Source organism: Helianthus annuus, chromosome 8, assembly GCF_002127325.2.
Source record: "Helianthus annuus cultivar XRQ/B chromosome 8, HanXRQr2.0-SUNRISE, whole genome shotgun sequence".
In the NCBI taxonomy this organism is placed as follows: Eukaryota; Viridiplantae; Streptophyta; class Magnoliopsida; order Asterales; family Asteraceae; genus Helianthus; species Helianthus annuus.
The window spans coordinates 103,338,133-103,358,028 of NC_035440.2; the positions used below are offsets into that span (position 1 = coordinate 103,338,133).

General features: G+C 37.9%; 1 protein-coding gene across 1 annotated transcript; it reads left to right on the top strand.

The window, feature by feature from the left end:
- The first annotated feature begins 1,049 nt into the window (after positions 1–1,049).
- On the top strand, positions 1,050–8,722 carry LOC110873551 (actin-related protein 8). Its single transcript, XM_022122490.2, has 12 exons — positions 1,050–1,762; positions 3,456–3,532; positions 3,660–3,730; positions 3,820–3,887; positions 4,703–4,764; positions 4,944–5,041; positions 5,621–5,702; positions 5,815–5,957; positions 6,733–6,881; positions 6,988–7,121; positions 8,206–8,324; positions 8,401–8,722. The coding sequence occupies exons 1-12, from the start codon at positions 1,383–1,385 to the stop codon at positions 8,476–8,478; spliced, it is 1,461 nt and encodes a 486-aa protein (XP_021978182.1). The 5' UTR covers positions 1,050–1,382; the 3' UTR covers positions 8,479–8,722.
- The last annotated feature ends 11,174 nt before the right edge of the window (positions 8,723–19,896 follow it).

Sequence of the window (19,896 nt, forward strand, 5' to 3'; positions counted from 1 at the left end):
TAGACTAGTACATAACGGGGATGGGTCCATTTCAGGAGGTAACTGGAGTTGGTTCAGGCAGCCCATTTCAACGCAGGAGATAAGCGAATTGCATAAAATCACAAAGTTATTCAGGCAAGCAACCGTAACTGAGTCGAGGGATACATGGCAGTGGAAATTGGGTTATCTTCAGCAAAATCAGAAGAGGAGGCGGATTAGGTTATCTTCAATAATAACAAGTGGGTGCCTAGGAAAATCAACATATTCAGGTGGCGTTTACTCTTGGATCATCTGGCGATAAAAAATGGCATTGGCTAGGCGCAACATCAACATGGCTTCTACTCTTTGTCCTCTTTGTGGTGAAAGGGAAGAATCCGTAGAGCACCTATTCATCAATTGCCATGTTTGCACGATGATGTGGCATATGGTTTCAGTATGACTTTCCATGCCTCCTATCTATGCATATTCAGTAAACGAGCTATTGCAGTTACATAACTTCACCAGCGGCTCAGACTCAAGGAAAAGGATGGTATTTGCAATTATCTTAATCAGATGTTGGGGAATATGGAAAATGTGTAACGAAGTCGTTTTCTCAAGCAAGTGAGTAGACATATCAAGATTAATGGCAGACGTGAAGGCATCAAGTTTCTTATGGGTAAAAAATAGAGCAAAATTGTCTTCCTTAGAATGGTCGGATTGGTGTTCCTTTAATGTCATGTAATAATCCGATTGTTTCGCTGCTCACTTCTTTCCCCCTTTGTATGTCCCCATTTTCTTAATTTTTATACACATATTTGGCCTTTCAAGTTTTAAGTACTTTGATCAGTTCAAGATTTGACTCGATTAGACTTAGAACCGAGCATGCATTAACAACTTTTGCTTATATATAAGTTTCTATTTTAAAGACTCATTTTATTAGTTACACAAGATATCCAAAATCTCGAACATAACCCCAATCGGCCAATCCCCCACAACTTGAGTACAAACAAATTTCTCACTGTCTCTTTCATCCCCTCTTACAAACCCATACTAATGCCTGTCAAGACTGATTTTCACTCTCTTTCCTCACTCTTACAAAGTATAACGGACGTCAAGACTGATTTCTCACCCTCTCTCCTCGCAATTTCCCTAAATCATAATGATACCCAACAATATTGACTATATTTTTGTATTTTTGGCTCCAACTTGCCTTATCCAAAACCACACTTGTAAATCCCACCGGTCCCACCAAAGTCAAATCTAACGGCCACATTCAACCCACCTCACCCCCCCTCACTCCTTCACTAACACCCGCCACATTTGACCACCGTAACCGTCACCACTCACTCACACACACACACACACACACACAAACCCTAGTTTCCTCAATTTTCCCCCAAATTCACTCAATAATCTCACTCTCAATGTCAAATCTCATCAGAAAAGTCTGGGAATCAGTCTCAAACCGTTCGAATTCCACTAAACACACATCAATTTCATCGATTAGTTCCAACTTTTCATCTAATCTGAACTATTCAACTTCATCGAGTGAAACGTTGTTCGATCAGATTTATATGTGTTCGTCTTCAACCGGAGAGTTCGATCGGATACCGATCGATGTGTTTATGCAAATCGTGAAGTTGTTGCAGCCGCACGAGGTGGCGAGACTCGCTGCTGTTTGTAAATTGTGGAGAGTGATTGTGTCTGATAATAAGTTGTGGATGTATTATCTTCAGAATCAGGTTGTTCCGTGGGATTCTATATTTTTCTCGGAGGTTAATTTGCGATCTGGTTTTCCTCTTCAGTAAGTTTTTGATTTTGTTGCTGGATTTCAATTATTTGGTGTTGTAGATGACGGTTATTTCAGTTAGTTAGTTAGTTGGTTAGTTGAACTGTTTTGTGTTGGTTTTGATTGTGAAGCATAGGGCTAATTAAGTTATTCATATGTGATATGTTTTCATGAACAGATTACAAGTATTAAGTACATAAAAGAGGGAGAGCCTGGGAAAAAAAGTTAAAAATATATTATGTCTTAGAAAAATAACACTATTCTTCAAAAAAATAAACGAAAGCTATTATATAACGTTTAATATCATGTAATTAGTACCAAAAGTTCTAAAATAGTCAAGAATTAAGATTCAAATGTAACTCAAAAACTTGAATTACAAAATGTTCAAAGTAAAGTACCAAAAGTTCCCAAAGTAATAAATAGTAAGGGTCAAATGATCGTTGTTCTTCATCAGGCATTAAGACCGTCATTAATACCATCAAAGGTGTCGTCAACTTCAAGCAGCGGGGACCTAGGAACTAGAAGCGTATTTGTTGGGCCTCGCCTGGAAAATGCGCCTAGGCGCAAGAAGCTAGGGCTTTTAATAACTGACTGGAATAATATTATTGAATGGTGTAATTACAATAGAGGGGGACCTCAAATAAACCAATAATAATAACTAGTAATAATAAATTTTAATTAATAATTTATTATTTTATTTAATACGCCTTCTTAAATTGGAGCATAGGTGATTGATGATTATGTTAATCATGTCCAACTTGAACTGAATCTGGAATTGGAACATGAGCGGGTGGTCGTGAACAGTAATCGGGAATGGGAACAGAATGGGAGAACAGGAACAGGGCAGTGGCTCGCCGCTCTGTCTAGGGTTTGTTTTAAGCGAAGGCGGTTGGGGTTTGTATTGTTAGTTCTTAGCTATAACGAGACACAATTTGGCCTTTAATAATTTTCCAGTATCCTCACGTGCATTTTTAGGTTTAAACCTTGTATACTCATTTAACATTGCTAATGTCTATGAGAAGAAAGAGTAGACACCGACTAGATTATGTTTTTAGTTTGAAAAAAAAAAGTTACTATATTTATAGTTTGACAAATTCGTTGTGAAGTATACATTAACAACAAGTTACACCTGATACTTAATATTATATAAAAAATAAATATTGTATAAAATTAAAGAAAATGACATGGCAATAATTTTCTATAACTACAACAACAACCATACCCAGTAAATCCCCCAAATAGCAAGCTGATGGTAGGGTCTGGGGAGGGTGGGATGTAGGCAAACCTTACCTCCATCCGTAGGGACAATAATTTTCTATAACTCGTTGCACTAAACAAGAAAGTTTTTTTATTTGTTTATTTAAATATTATTGTGAAATATACATTAACAGCAAGTTACACCTGATGCTTAATATCATATAAAAAATAAATATCTTGTAAAATTAAAGAAATGGACATGGCAATAATTTTTTATAAATCATCACACATAAACAAGAAAGTTTCTTTTTTGTTTATTTAAATACCATGTAAAAGTAATGGACTGGAATGAATGGTGTAATTACGATAGAGGGGAAACCTCAATATATAGGAAACAAGAAACCCGATAAACCTAGAGACAGTTCATGACTGACTTCTTGAATCATATTTGATCAGTAGACTTATTTAATATAATTGGAAGTGACTTAACAATCTTAATATGTGATTGTAGAACATCTTCTCAGATGCAATCATTTATGCATATCTACGGATTACGAGCACAGGTTCCTGGAGCTATAATCATCGATGGTATGTAATTACTATACAAGTTGTTTTTGAATATGGAATGATATTTATCTGATTTCACTTTTGGAGGTTCAATAATGATTAATTTAAAATATGCAATGAGACGCTTTCTGTTTTAACTCTTACAAAGGTGGTTCTGGCTATTGTAAATTCGGTTGGAGCAAGTTTGATTCTCCATCGGGACGATCAGCAACGTTCTTGGTAAATGATAATTACAATAACTTGTTTTTATGGTACAAAACATTAACTTTATTATATAATGTTATATAAAAGATTAACTTTACCTGTAGGAATTTGGTAATATCGAGTCTCCAATGTACTCAAGGCTTCGTCATTTTTATGCAACAATTTATAACAGGTATAGAATTCATTATCTTTATACAATTTGGTGTAACACACTTCTATTTCATTACCATTTGATACATTTGACCTTGCAATAACTGGAAAAAAGCGACGTGGTAACGATTATTCCTGGTTAGGGCTGCAAATGAGTCGAACGACGTGTTCGTTTGTTAAGAAATATATGTGTTCACAAACTGTTCATGAACACTCACCGAGCGAGATTTTATGTTCAAGTTCGTTTGTTAAGGAAATTAACTTGTTCGTTTGTGTTTGTTTGTTAATTTTAGGCAACAAACGAAAACGAACGTTGATGGACACAAATGAGCACAAGCTAATGTTCATGAACACAAATGGAAACAAACGAACACAAGCGTTCATGAACATAATATATCACTTACACTTATTAAATATTTTATTTGTTGGAATTTTGAAGTATATTTAAATAAAATATAAAAAATAAAAACACTAATGAACTATCCAACACGTTACTGAACTTCATGAACATAAATGAACGAACGCGGCCTGTGTTCATGTTCGTTCATTTAAGAAATTTCTTGTTTGTGTTCGTTTGTTTAATAAACGAACAAACACAAACGAACTTCCCGCCGAACGATTCACGAATTGTTTGCCGAACTTTTGGTTCATTCGCAGCCCTATTTCTGTTTATAGCAGGTCAATTGCAAATGATTAAAAAGATAGCGCATTGTATATAATGATAACAATGTGAAGGTTCGATACATTTTGGTGTAATAAACCCTTTTAAGATCTAGAATCTTACTCCCTTCATAGAATATGGGATTTTCCTTGACCGTGCAATTGAGTAACATGCAGGATGCAGGTGAAATCATCCATGCAACCAATTGTTGTGTCAGTTCCGCTATGTCAATACGATGGTATGCTTCTAATAATGTCACATAAACTATAAGTTTAAGAAGGAAATATATACCATGCATGCAATCTCCTATTATATATATATCTTGGGTTCCATCGGTTCATTTCATGTTTTTTGTTTGTTTGTTTGTTAGTTATATTAGTTCATATAATCCAATCGTTCTTATCTAAATATGTAAAGATACGGAAGCTGCTAAAGCTGCAAGAAGACAACTTAAAGAAGCAATACACTCGGCATTATTCGGCATGAATGTTCCTACTGTTTGTGCAGTCAGCCAGGTATACTTTATCCCTCGATATTATTTAAAGATAATAATCAAAATTCACTAAAATAGTAGGTGTCAGAATATTTTATCTGTAAACTAACTTTTAGAGTAAAATGCCATTTTCGTCCCTGAGGTTTGGCCAGTATTGCGACTTTCGTCCAAAGGTTTGTTTTTCCGCATCTGGATCCAAAAGGTTTGAAATCTTGCCATTTCCATCGGTTCGTTAACTCCATCATTTTTTGTCCGTTAATTCAAGGGTATTTTCGTCTTTTTTTGTTAACTTAAAGGGCAATTCGGTCTTTTTCATTTTATATACAAGCATTTAAAATACCCCTGACCGAATCCGTTAGACCGAATTGCCTTTTAAGTTAACAAAAAAGACGGAAATACCCTTGACTTAAAGGAGAAATATGGATGGAGTTAACAAGCCAGTTGAAAAAAAAATTCAAACCTTTTGGATCCAGATGCGGAAAAACAAACCTTTGGACGAAAGTCGCAAAACTGGCGAAACCTTAGGGACGAAAATGGCATTTTACTCTAGCTTTTATGTTGCTTCTTGCTCGCCTAATGTTGTATTTCAACGATGTTACAGGCAACTTTAGCTTTGTTTGCAGCAAAAAGAACTTCAGGAATTGTTGTAAATATCGGTTTTCATCAAACAACTGTTGTCCCAAGTATGCCGACTTTGTTTGAACAAATAAAATTTATAGTTATAACGCCCACATATACAATTTATATTCATCACTGTGAGCATTTTGTAATATAATTTTTGTGTTGTATTTCCAGTTTTAAACGGTAAGATAATGCACAAAGTCGGTGTGGAAGCTATGGGAGTTGGAGCTTTAAAACTTACGGGATACCTTAGGGAGCAAATGCAGCAGCGAAACCTACATTTTGATTCATTATACACAGTGAGGTCACTGAAAGAGGTATAAAAACTAGAGTAAAATGTCATTTTCTTCCCTGAGGTTTGGCAATTTTGTGACTTTCGTCCAAATGTTTGTTTTTCCACATCTGGATCCAAAAGGTTTGAAATCTTGCCATTTTCATCCGGCTCGTTAACTCCATCCATTTTTCTCCGTTCAGTTAGGGGTATTTTTGTCTTTTTGTTCACTTAAAAGGCAATTCGGTCTTTTTCAGGGGTATTTGGTCTTTTTACATAAAGTGAAAAAGACCGAACTACCCTTTAAGTTAGCAAAAAAGACGGAAATACCCCTGACATAACGGAGAAAAATGGATGGAGCTAACGAGCCAGATGAAAATGGAAGATGTCACAAACTTTTTGCATCCAGATATAGAAAAACAAACCTTTGGACTAAAGTCTCAAAATTGGCCAAACCTCAGGGACGAAAATGGCGTTTTACTCAAAAAAATAATATGAATTGGCATAAATAGTAAACCAACTTATTTTATGTCAGAAAAAACCATCAAAGTTCTAAAATTTTCTATATAAGGTAAAATGACCTATGATAACCTTGTTTTCAGCACTTCAGGGAAAAGTCAACATGGTCAAAAGTTAGACAAGTCAGTCAGTCGACACATCATCGAATTTGACGGTCATGGGTCAGATTATAGTAAATCAAAAATATTATTCAGATGGTTTTTTTGGTGTTAAGAAAGTTGGTCACCTAAAACAGTAATTGGATCAAAGTTGATTACCTTTTTATACGATAAATTGATGTCGCGTGGTTATATGACATGCAGAACCTCTGTTATGTTGCTCTTGATTATGAAGCCGAATTAAGGAAGGATACGGAAGCATCATATGAAGTGGCAGCTGCAGGTTGGTTTACACTTGCAAAAGAACGGTTTCAAACAGGAGAGATTTTATTCCAGCCACGTATTGCAGGAATGTATGTACATGTTACGCGTATTCTTTGACTTTGACTTTTTGTTATTGTTTTCATCTCCACTTTTCAGTCATTTTATTTTCATCATGATATCGATTTCTGTGTACAGGCGTGCAATGGGCTTGCATCAGGCAGTGGCACTTTGTATTGACCATTGCCACGATGCTGAGTTGACCGCTGATGAAAGCTGGTATAAGACCGTTGTCTTAGCTGGAGGAACAGCGTGCTTACCAGGAGTAGCAGGTATAAATGTATAATTTATAATCGAGTATCGTGTGTAATGGTAGGTAATTTATGCATCACCAAATTACTTTTTGTTAGGGGTGTAAAGGAGCCGAGCTGATCTCGAGCTCCTGTAAGCTTCAGCTTGGCTCGTTTAGCTCGAGCTCAAGCTCGGCTCGTTTCGAGTTGTGCATCTAAAGCTCGAGCTTGGCTCGTGAGTAATTTTCAAGCTCAAGCGATTATGATTTGTTAACTTTTGTATACATTTATAATTATTTTCATTTTTGTATATAATATAATCTTATATGTATAACACAATATTATAGGGAGGGTTATCTTGAGAACGCTAAATATTGCGAGAACCGTGAGAACGAATGAAAAAACCAATCAAAATCATTTTTTAATACAAACCTCATTATACATCAAAATAATAATAATAATAATATTCTTTAAATAATTCATCTCTCCTCTCAAAATCACTCTTAATAAATGTATTAAACATGTGTAAATTTTCTTTATTTACGAGTGTATGTAAATTTAAACGTGTAAATTTACTTTCTAATATTGTACTAGAATAATAATGATAAGTGTAAAAGAAATTGAATTTAAATTGTTTTTGACCAAGTTCTCGTGGTTTTTTGTTCGTTCTCACGGTTCTTGCAATATTTAGCGTTCTCAAGATACCCTCCCCTATATATTATTTACTTTTTTTTAATCATTTTTATATACATAAAATTTTGTTATGTACTATATTGTGTTAATTTTCCTTTTTATATTTGTATAAGTAATAGGCTCGTTTAAGCCTGCAAGCGTAGTCAAGCTCGAGCTTGGGCTCGTTTATTAAGTGAGCTCCTCCAAGTAAGCTCTACCTGCAACTCGAGCTTTTAACGAACTGACTCGAGTAGCTCACAGGCAGCCCGGCTCGTTTACACCCCTGCTTCTTACACCACATGGCTCGTTGTTTGTTATTATACCATGTGCTTTTAATATTATGTGTTTGTGGTGTGGGAAGTAATTATTGACAGTGTACAAATCTTCCCCCTTTGTTAACTAAATTTGTTGATGGTGGTTATTTTCTTTTATGATCGGTTTTTCCAACCCATAGAAAGATTAGAGAGGGAATTACATGATCACCTTACCCCTTCGATAGCCGATGGAATAAAAGTTATTCCACCTCCTTACGGTGCAGATTCCGCGTGGTACGGAGCGAAACTCATCAGCAATGTAAGTTATATTAGCCTTTGGTTTATCATATAGGGAAAGCTACACAAAAATAACATGTTTTTTCTTTGGGGTGCAGTTGAGCACTTTCCCAAACTCATGGTGCATCACGAGAAAAGAGTTTCGGTCTAAGGCCCGAAGAAACCTCGAAAGATGAAGTTTGAGAGTTAAGGATGCTAGTAACCAAATACTGTATTAATAGTAGTACTAGTAAATAAATAAATAAAGGAATAGAATAAATAAAGGATGCGTTGATCCGAGACGTAGTACACACTCGAACAGCGTCCACATCGCTTGACACGCTAGATCGTTGTCACTACCACAAAATTTATTGTAAAGATTGTAGTTCATGGGATTTCAAAACGGCTTGCACAATGGTGAACAAAAAGTTTTTGACCATATTTTTACAAAACAAAAGATTAGAAACCTACGTATGATTAAAGCTAAATGCAAAATCAACTCGTCCGATTATTAGTGTTATAAATCTAATTATTAAAGCATTATAATTCTTCTGATATTGTGTATAGTTATAATATGTTGAAATCTAGTAAAAATACTCGATAGAAGTAACGTCCCCCTCCGTCCAGGACCGGAGACGGTCCCAACACCGTGCCGCCCTCTTTGTCCTCGTCGAGACCGTCGAGTACTAGACGTTGGAGCCGGACCATGTCAAGACAAAAAATCCCACCTTTTGAGGCCATTTTACCGTTTAAAAAAATAATAAATTTCCAAATAAATTTTCAAATTCAATTTAAAAACTAACGGTAATAATTTAAAATAAAAAATAAAAAAGTGGTGGGGTAGGATCATCTGGGATCATCCTCCCATTTTCACTAAATTTAGGGGATGGACCATTTTTGGGAGGACTATGATGTGACGTCTAGGTGACGGATCATTCTCCAAAAGAGGATGGGCACCATACCATATAGCCTAAGTAAAAGTTTAGGAATATCGATTATATTATAACATCACTAGCTACACTACACACAAAACCCATAGACCATAGTGTGCATTTAATTACAAAAATAGCGTTGGATTGATAAGTGTATTTGTTATAGAATAAATGGGTATTGCTTAAGGACTTGGAGAAAAGGATGACATTTGCATATAGTGACAACATGTGGGGCCATCTTTTCTTTTTTTAATTTATATTTTTTTTTATAATTTGCACACATAACATGAATATTTCTTTTCTAAAGTTTAATATATGAGCATAAAATGAAAGATAATAACTAAAAGTATCAAAATTTAATATAGAGATTTTTTTAGCCGTTAAAAAAGGAAAATAAAAAAAAGACTTATTTAAGATTTGGCATGGTTTTACACAACTAATATAAAATGGTATCCAGAATATATGATCGGAGTTTTAATTGTTTATGGAAACTAATCAAATTGCTTATGTGTTATTAGATATGAGTCTATTTAATATAATACTAGGTTATAACCTCGTGTATTACACGGGTTGAATAAATGAATTTTATATACTAAATAATAAAATATTATCTTTTTAAAAGCCTCCTTTATTACACGGGTTGAAGAAATGTAATTTTATATGTTAAATAATAAAATAAGTTATATCTATAAGAACCATATGTATTGTACGGGTTGAATAAATGTAATATTATATACCAAATAATAAAAAAATTATATCTTTAAAACCATTGTATTACACGGGTTGAATAAATGTTACATTGTTTACCAAATAATAAAAAGGTTATATTTTAAAAAACCCACGTGTATTACATGGGTTGAATAAATATGATTTTATATACCAAATAATAAAAAAAAATATATTTAAAAAAACGAACGGATTTTTTTTATATTTAAAGTAGGATAAGATTGAATATTAATCTTTATTTATTTAGTTAATATAAGATTGAAAAATCTATAATTGAATAGGTGGGAGGTTGTATTATGATAAATCGGTTAACCGTAGTGAATGATAAAGATAATAGTGATTGTTGAACAAATTAATTAATCGAATTTAACGGAAACATTTGTGATGTTAGGCGGATTTTTTTAATTATTTGAAAGTTAATATCAACTTTGGAATTCGTATGAATTCTTATTAGATTTGATTAAATATTATTGATAATAAAAATTTGTATTAGATTAGATTTTAGATTTGATTAAAGATTATTAATAATAAGAATTTGTATTAATTTAGATTGAATATTACTATTTTTAGTATTATTAATAATTTTAATCAATTAAATGAGAGAATGACAATTGTCCCAAAACAGGTTTCTTTCATTATATAGATTTTGTTATTAAAATTATTTTTTAGCCTATTTTATTTTTCATACGAGTTATTTTTTTAGCCTTTTTTATTATTTGTACGAGTTATTTTTAGCCTATTTTATTTTTTCATATAAGTTGAGTATAGTCAATTTTTCTTTTTTATTTTTCGTGGAGAACAAAACAGATACAATTTGAAAAACATCGGTACCGTACAAGATTTGTTTTATATTTTATTTTTGATATCGCGGAATAAATTTCGTTGAAAATTGAGTTGAATTCGTAATAAAGTAGTTTTTATGGTACCATAAATTATAATGAGTGTTGGTAACTATCCCATGACGAACCAAATTGGGTATTCATCGATGTAAAATATGTATCGATATTTTCTATGGCGTATCTCTTCCGGTTATCATTTTGATTGACGGTACTATATCGAATTGAACCGATAACAACGCAAGCCCATGTTTTGACACAAATTTAAGCGAGTCAAATCAAATATAATACGTTCCATTCAACTGTACTAGTTCGAGTTACTATACATTTCGACTACTAGTTTAGTATTAGTTAAATACAAGTCCCAATAAAAAGAAGACAAGAATCGTATATCAAGTTTTTTAATTAAATTAAAAATGGCAATACGTTCCATGAGCGGATAAATCTAGACTAGGATATAGTATCTTTACAAGTGACTTTTTGTTGGTAATTTTAGTGTTATCAACGGATTTTGGCGATATTGGATTAACTTGTCGACTATGTTGATCTTATTAGAAACTAAACGAGTTAGGAGATGCGAGAGTGCAGGCTCGTTTTAATTTAATAAGATCGGGTACTCATCGGTTTTGTAAATTCAATATATTTTGTTTTGGGCTTGTTAATTAAATTATTTTTCACTTTAAGCATGTTTATTAAATCAAAGTGGGCTTTCATCTTGTAATGAATTAAGAAGTGTTAAACTTGTTTGGGCCTGAGGAATGGATCTGATTTGTTTTCTAATACCTAAAAGGCTAAAACCCAAATCAATGATGAGGATGTGATATACCTATGATACTTGGTCGACCAGATGATGGTTTTTTCTGTCGAACAGAACAGAGAAAAAAAAAGAGAAAATGGTACAGTTATTTCTCAGCACGACAATCAAATTGGTTCTTGATTCTCTAAGTCTACTCCGTTCAAACTTTTTGATAGTATCATCAAATTAGTTTGTTCTGATAGGAGTACATGATTCTTAGAGATTATCCAAGTGATTCCCAATTTATCTATGATTCAAGTTTTCTTTAATTCAAAATGCAACAGTGAAAGAGGTTTGTTTCCTCCTATAATTTCAACACTTTTATTATGGAAGTACTTGCCATCTTTTTTAACCGTAAATTTCTTTTAACTATTGTTTATGAGACTCGAACCCAAAATTTCTCACTTTTAAATCTAGGCGTTCTCTTTACTAATGGACTAGCACCTCAATAGTAGTACCTAGCATTTGTTGCAGGGCCGGCCCTGGAGGTGGGTGGGGAGGACCACCGGACAGGGTCGTGATTTCGTATGACACGTAATTTAAAAAAAAAAATCCAATATTATATATGTAAAAAAATTAATACGGTATAGCCAAACAAATAGTAACTTAACATAGGCCTACTTACAAAAAAAAAAAAAAAATCATATGGTTTAGATTAGTTAGCCTATTGGGATTAAACTGTAAAGAGTTGATTCACCAATTTGCTATCAAGAATGCAAGGAGGGCTTCACGAATTATTGGTTAGCTATTAGCTTATTAGTTTTTTATGGTATGTCACTCATTCGAATACTATATTTTGTATTTTATTAATTGCATTGTTTTTCGAATGCTATATTTTTGTCAACGGTTCACGGTTATATAAAAAACTAGTTTAAATTATTTATTTCGTTAAGGCGCGAGGACACTTTTTCGAGCTCGAACAAGGTACAATAATTCTTAGGGCCGGCCTTGATTTGTTGTTTCCAGTGGAGACCATCTAGTGACAAAATAATAATAGTAAAAAGAGAAAAATGCCCAGATAGTCCCTGTGGTTTGCCCATTTTTCATCTTTAGTCCCTAACTTTCTAAAATTACAGCTATAGTCCCCAAGTTTTGCAATTTCGTTCCCGGATAGTCCCTGGCGCGGATGAGGGTTGGTTTTTAGTGTTAGACGAATACGAAATGACTAAAATACCCTTGTTATAAAAAATAACCATTAAATCATTAAAATAAAATAGCTCATATATTAATTCAGGTGGGTCTCCGGCGAAGAAAAACACCAGCTTCCCACCGTCCCTCTTCAACAAATCCTCCAAACTGTAAATCATCTCCGGCGAGTCTCCGGCGAAAACACCAGCTTCCCGACATTGTCATCACCTTCCGCCGCAAGCTGCAGAAGAACCTGTGAGACAGAAGCACAAGCTGCAACAGAACTCATCCTCTTCTTATTATTAAACCTAGACGCAACCCTCAACACCGACCTCCACCTTGCATTCGCATTCAAATTAAACCCATCGAAAACCTCCACTAACTTCTCCGTAATCACACCTTCCTCTGATTACTCGATTGGTCGCACATTCACAACAATTGAAAGCGAGTAGGCGTCCTTTAGGTCTGCGTGTCATCTAGCAATGACATTCACAGCAACCAAAGGCGGTGATTGTCAAGCAATTGGTGAATTGAACTGTCTCTGCTTTTAATCGGACTTTAGAAGAAGAAGTTATGTTCCTATAAGTATTTTATTTTTTCAAAGTCTTGAGTTCTTTCTGATTTATGCTAATGTAATCGAACACAATTTGTAATATGTGTGCTAATTTTAGTTTGAATGGTTTTTTAGAAATAAAAGAAAGGAGTGGATGACTGTGGTTGGTGGTAAAAGGTGGAGATGATGGTGGTGAAGAGTGGGAAAGATGAGGTGGGTGGGGTTGGTGGTAGGTTTCGCATAAATCATTTAATCTATACTATATAATAAAAGAAACCAATGAAGGGACACTTGTCATTATTTTAAACCATCCTTAATTATAGATAATTATTATTTAATTTAAATTATTAAATATTAACTAAATTAAATTAATATAACTTAACTTCAAATCGTACTCATTTATCCAAATTTTATTTTCAAATTCAAATTAATATGATGATTATCTTTAGTTATAAGGAATATTAATTTAATAACAAAAATTAATTCTTACTAATAATCAATAATCTATCCCAAAAAATCATACTAAGACCATGAGTAATGGTTAATGCCCTTTAAGGGGCATTTTTTAACACATTATCATCATAATGGTTCATGTAATAGTTAAGGCTTCATAATGCACTTTTATTTATTAGTTTCCTTTTCTTTTCTCCTTATTGGGCATTATTCTAGAAATGTCTCTCTCTCTTCATGCCCCTATAATGTCCATGAGGAATGGTGTAAGGGCATTATCAAAATCTTTCATGCCCTTATTGAAGAAACACTGAACTAATTATGAGACTAATCAGTTTGGTTTATGTTTCTACCATAGTGGTTAATCTTCTTATGATTTATCTGAGCTCCGGCCTTGATGTTTAACCCTGCAAAACAGAACACCGTTACTCGTTAAGAGGGGAATATGGGGGTTTCCCTCTTAACCGGGCTCCGGCGTGAGAATAAGCGACTGCTTTGGGAGGATAATCAAGTATTAAGAGTGAGAGTAGAGGGAGTGGAATGTTTAACCTGTGGAGTGAGGTCTCTATTTATAGCCGGAGAGGTGTAAGAGGATATGGGCTGATGGGCCTTGGGCCGGTAATTGACAACATAATGGATATGTTCTGTCTCACTGGTGTCGACCGTTAGTGGCTTCTAGAAGCACTCCGGCCTTGGCGCGCCTTGATTGGAGCCACGTGTCATTGTTGTCGGCCCTGTCGTCTTTCTGCCATCAGCAGACAAGTGGAGATCGTGGGACATATATCTCCGTCCTCTGATTGGTGCCATGTAGGCGTCCTTAAGTACTTCTCGTCAGACGATCGTGGCGCACGATTGAACAGAGCCTGCTGGATGTTCATTGGCTCCTTTTCTTTGCCACTTGTACCCTTTGTACCTTCATACTCTGGGCCCGCGCTGCAACCTTTGTGTGAGTTGCGCGGGCTTGCAGGTAGTGAAGGTTCTTATCAGATTGCTAAGTGTCGTAATTGCAGCTTTATTCTGCCTGGACCTCGCGCCTCTTCGTGGGATGTGCCAATACGCGCGCGAGGTTGCCTTAGTAAGAGTATTGTTGAATAAGGAGTATGGCCTTTGCGCACCCTTAATGAAGGATTGCGCAGCTTTTTGGGGCCATACCCCTTCAAGTCCCCCCAGTCCAGTGCTGCACCATGCGCAAGGCAAGTGGTTGGAGCTCTGGACTTAGAAAAAGTAAATTATAGAGGTTGCTTGTTTTGTGTTTATAGGAGCGCGCGTAAAGGAGTTGGCGATTATGACGGCGCGACTATGTATCTGTTAGCTAAGTGTTGCTCATCAAATAAGCTACCGCGCGGGTATCTTGTGTACAAGGTAAATTGCGCGCTCTAGGTAACTTCTTTGTTAAGTGCTGGGAGATTTGGGCGGGAAATTCATCGAAATTTGAATTCTGACAGTTTGGTGAGATAAGTCTCTGATTGTGACGTTTGAGTTGACTCCTGGCACGGATGTCATCATACCGTCTGTGACGGTTCCACTTTTCGTCAGGAGCGTGAGGCCCACGCGCGCGTGGTAACCGTCACCCCTGCTTTTACGCGTGACGTGGCATCCTCTGGTTGGCCAGGAGAGCGGCGAGTGCGGCACGTTTACCCATCGCATTAATTGCGACGGGTATATATATTCGATAGAGGTGAGAGGAAACGACTATCTTGTGTTCTTTTCTACTCGTTTCTCTCTAATCTTCATATCTTCTTCAAATCTTCAAGCCTCTGTTGTAGTTCTTCAAGCTCTTCATACTTGAATTTCTTGAATACTCAACGGTTCTTCAACAACTCCAATGGCAGAAGAGCATGCTGAAGATAATCCCGGAGAAGAGGGGCCGGTCCCAGTTCTCCGGTGGGACTTAGGCTTGTTTGAGCAGATCGTTAGGAGTTTCCGGTTTCCACCGGAATGGGATGCACGATATCCGGCCCAGAATCAGACGGCCGCCGACGCACCGCCGGGTTATATTACATTATTCGAAGATTTCTTCCTTCAAGGCAACTTCCGGCTGCCGGCGACGAATTTCATGGGGAATATTATGCACTTCTACAACTTTCATATTTCACAGATGAGCCCTCCCGGGATGGTTAGGGTTCGTCATTTCGAGTTCTTATGCCGAGCCCATGGTATTAAGCCTTCTGTTGAGAAGTTCCGGGCCTTTTATCAACTTCAACGGACTATGGGCTTTTTTTCTTTTGCCAGCCGTGGTGCAGCAAGGAAGATTCTGTTAAACCCACCGAAGAGTTTCCACGATTGGAAACCTAAGTTTTTCTTTATTCGAGAGGAGGTGCTCCCGATCGCCATGCCTTTCCGGGATTGGAGTGGCCCGGTGTTGAAAGAAGATCTTCCAATCCCCAAACATGAGAGGTGGTATCAGCAACTAACTCCAACCCCTAACCGTGTATTTGGGGAGAATGTATTAGTTGCGGCGCGCATGAGTGACCGATGGTCACCAGATAGCGAGGAAGTTCCAGTCTTAAAGATTGGTGATCAAGGTTAGTGATTTCCTTAATTTCCCTGATTCTATGCTTCATGCTTTATTTTACTTATACGTTTTGATGTGTAGAGGCGCACTTGTATCAAGCTGCTTTCGCTACTTTTGGAGGGTCTATGGGCGTGCGCCCACTCCGGGATGAGGAAGAGCGCTGGTATGAGCAGATCAGGGGCAATTTCATGTATCCCGTTGCCGATGCCTTTGCCGAGCCACCGACTGCAACTGAAGGTGCACATATACCTAACCCTCGACCCTTGCGCTCCGTGACTTCTGCTGGGAAAGAAGTTGTTTATCTTTCCAGCGAGGAGTCCGTTGGATCATCAAATGGAGAATTAAGTCCATGGTCTCAAATCTTTGCAGGTGTGTTGCGCGATTTGGGGATAGACCCGGAAGAGAAGAAGAAGAAACCTCCGAAGAAGAAAAAGGTTATCAACCTAGACCCTGAGGTGACCAGCAAATGAGCTGGGAGTAGCCGCGCAACTGTTGCTGCTACTGACAAAGGTACTTTCCGCCTTCGTCAAAGTAACCTTGAAGACTATGTTACTATCAGTGATTCACTCGAGGGTTTGTCGCATATAGGAGAGAAGAGAACCGGAGCCGGAGGCTCTAAGAGTTCAGGGAGCGCGGGCTCCCGTAATCCAGATGCAGGGGCTACCCCATCGTCTGCCGCGCAGGAAGGGGGTGATGAAGAAGAGACGCCAGAAGAGCCTGCGGTGCAATTGATAAGAAAGAGGAGCCGGGAAGCCGCGCATGGGGCCACTGCATTGCCGAAAACGGGCGAGGCTTCTTTGGTTGGGAAGAAGAGCAATTTGCGCTCACTCTACAGATTCTCCCCTGGTTAGTATCTTGTTTACTTGTACTTGTAATATTTTCCTCTCTAATACTCTTATCTTTGCAGAGGCTGAAAAGAAGAAACCCGAGAAGGGGGTTACGATCAAAGAGCCGTTGGAGCCGGCGCAGAAAAAGCTCAAGACTACTAAGGTCACCATCAAGCCCTATACTTCTTCACAGTCTGTTGACAAGGAGAAACAGAAGGGAGCTGAGAAGCTAGTACGGGAAAAAGAGGTTGGGAGAGAGAGAGTTGTTGACAAGGAGAAGATTGTTGAGAAGCCTCCTACTGGGCCGAGGGATCCTGAGGTCACTGCCCCCATTACCACTGAATCGGCGCAGGGGTCGGGACCCACTCCTGTCACTGAGCATGCGCAGCTCATTACTGAGAAGGAGAAAACTTCGGAGGGGAAGAAGCCTGTTGAGCCTTCGCCGAGTGCTGCCCATGTCCAGACTGGTCCGGTGGTTACGGAGCAGGCTACTGCTACTGCTGGTGGGAGCGCTGGCTTTGTTGCCGGCCAAGCTGGCGCGGGGAGTCGTGGTGAATCGCTTCATTCTCACATAGGTCCGATGGACACTTTGGGCGATGTTTATTATAAGTCTTACACCAAAGAAAGTCGAGGTGAAGCGCTTCATCAGCCTCCATGGAGCCTTAAACAGAATGATACTTTTCTAGAATTCGCTCCCTACCGCGATTGGCTTCTCAACTCTATCTCTCCTGGTGAGGTGAATCGTCAAAGAGAGCGAACCCACAGCGCGCTTTATCATGCATATGTTGTTGGTGAAGCCAACACTCGCGCTGCTAACCATCAAATCGTTCGCGAATGGCGAACTATGGTTAGGGAAAGGGATGAGTGGGAGAAGTATCGCGAGCGGCTGTTGAAGCAAGTGAAAGCTTATGAGAGGTCGAAGGCCGCCTTTGAAGAGGAGAGGGCGAAGTTTGAAACAGATAAAAAGGGTGAAGAGTGGGGCCGTGAAGGCCTTAAAAACAAACTTCGTGCTGCTGAGGAACTCCTTTCAAAGGAACGGGCTGAATGGAAGGCTATATGCGCCAAGGATAATGAGCGTATGTATGCGGCTCGGTCCAAGATCACCGAACTTGAAGGTCAAGTTGCGGACTCTAAGAAAAAGGTTGAGAATGCGCAAGCCGAGAAAGAACAATCCGAGGTATGTTATCGTCTCTCTTTGCTTATGTCTTTTGTAGAAAATATTCTAAGTCTTTCTTTCGATAGGCTGAGTTTAAGGCGCAACTTTCGAGCAAGGATAGGGATTTATCTGCTAAGGACATTGAAATCGCTGAGTTGAAGCGTCACCTTCACGAGCAGATTGAAAGGAGCGAGTCCTTAGAGATTGATCTCGAAGCTGAAAAGTCATAAGCTGCCACTGCTGAGGAAGCGAAGCAAAAGGCCGAGGAGGCGCGAGCCATTAGTACCACTGCTCTTAATGTGGCACAGAATAATTATTCTGAGGCTCAAGGTATTGTGGATACTCTGGTCGCTGAGGCTGAATGGATGCGCAGCCGAGGTGTCGCCTTGGTAAGATTTCTATTTACTTTGGTTTAATTTGTTAAGACTTGTTGCCTTATGTGTTATTGTTTATTGTAGATGGCCAACTCTGTCTTGAATGCTGGGGTGCTGGATATGGCCGTTGCGGCTCTAATAGATGCTTCCCGCGCTGCTGGTCACCGGGGTGGTTACTTGGAATGCGCGCGGCATGCTTCAGAGATGTTTGGTCAGGAATTTGACACTAGTCACTGTTCGGTGACTGATCAAGCTGAGGCGCAACTGGATCGCGCTGAAGATGGTTATGATAATTTGTCGTTGCTAGTGATGGACTTGGTTACTGAAGTGCTGAAGCATGATGACTGGTGTCATCGATTGAAGACTATCCTTGACCCACCTCAAACGGTTGAACTATCTGATGAGGAGTTGGCCGGTGACGATGAAGGTGATGATGATGATGACGGGCATGCTGATCAACCTGAACAGTGATTGAAGGCTTTGTGCCTTGTTTTGTTTAGCTCTTTGAACTAGAGTAGGTTTTAAAGGCTGATTACCTTGTTTTAATGCTTTGAATGTATAGGGTTGCGCGGTCGCGCTTTTGTAGATCTAATGGGTGTTGAGCTTTATGTAACTCTTGCGCATCGCGTTTAGTTGAATATGATATTTACGTTTACTTTTATTCTCTCGTTACAATTATTGCACTGTTATTTGAAACTTTTGTTAAGTTAGCGCGAATAAATGTAGGTGTACTTCAAGGGCTGGCGATTCACCGAAGTGTTTTCGTGTTAACCAAAAGTTTAACATGCATTTGTAACTTTTGAAGTACATGGAAGTAGGAAAACATATTGTATGATTTCATTAACTTGGAAACAGGCGCTTAGGCCAACCATACATTGTGAGTAAATAACATACATGGCGTTTAGCTAATCATAGGAAACTAAATAGATGCGTGACCCTCAACATAGGGGTGATTCTTGAATCCAAAGTGATTACATATAGCACTTGCGCAATTGCTGCGCGTTCCATGTTTGTGGAATGATATGGCCATCCTACGTTCGTAACTTGTACGCCCCTTTCCCTAGCACCTCGTGGACCAAGTATGGGCCCTCCCATTTGGGTGCAAGCTTTCCAGGACGTTCGGCGTTTGAAGCTTCGTTGTCACGGAAGACGTATTCTCCTGGATTGAAGGTACAAACGGGGACTCGCGCATTGTAGTACCTCTCCAGTTGTGTTTTGTATTTTGCTTCTTTAATGCGCGCGATCTCGCATCTTTCTTCCAAGAGATCCAGGTCAAGGCGGCGCTCTGCTTCGTTGTCGATTGTATTGACCGCTGTCAATCG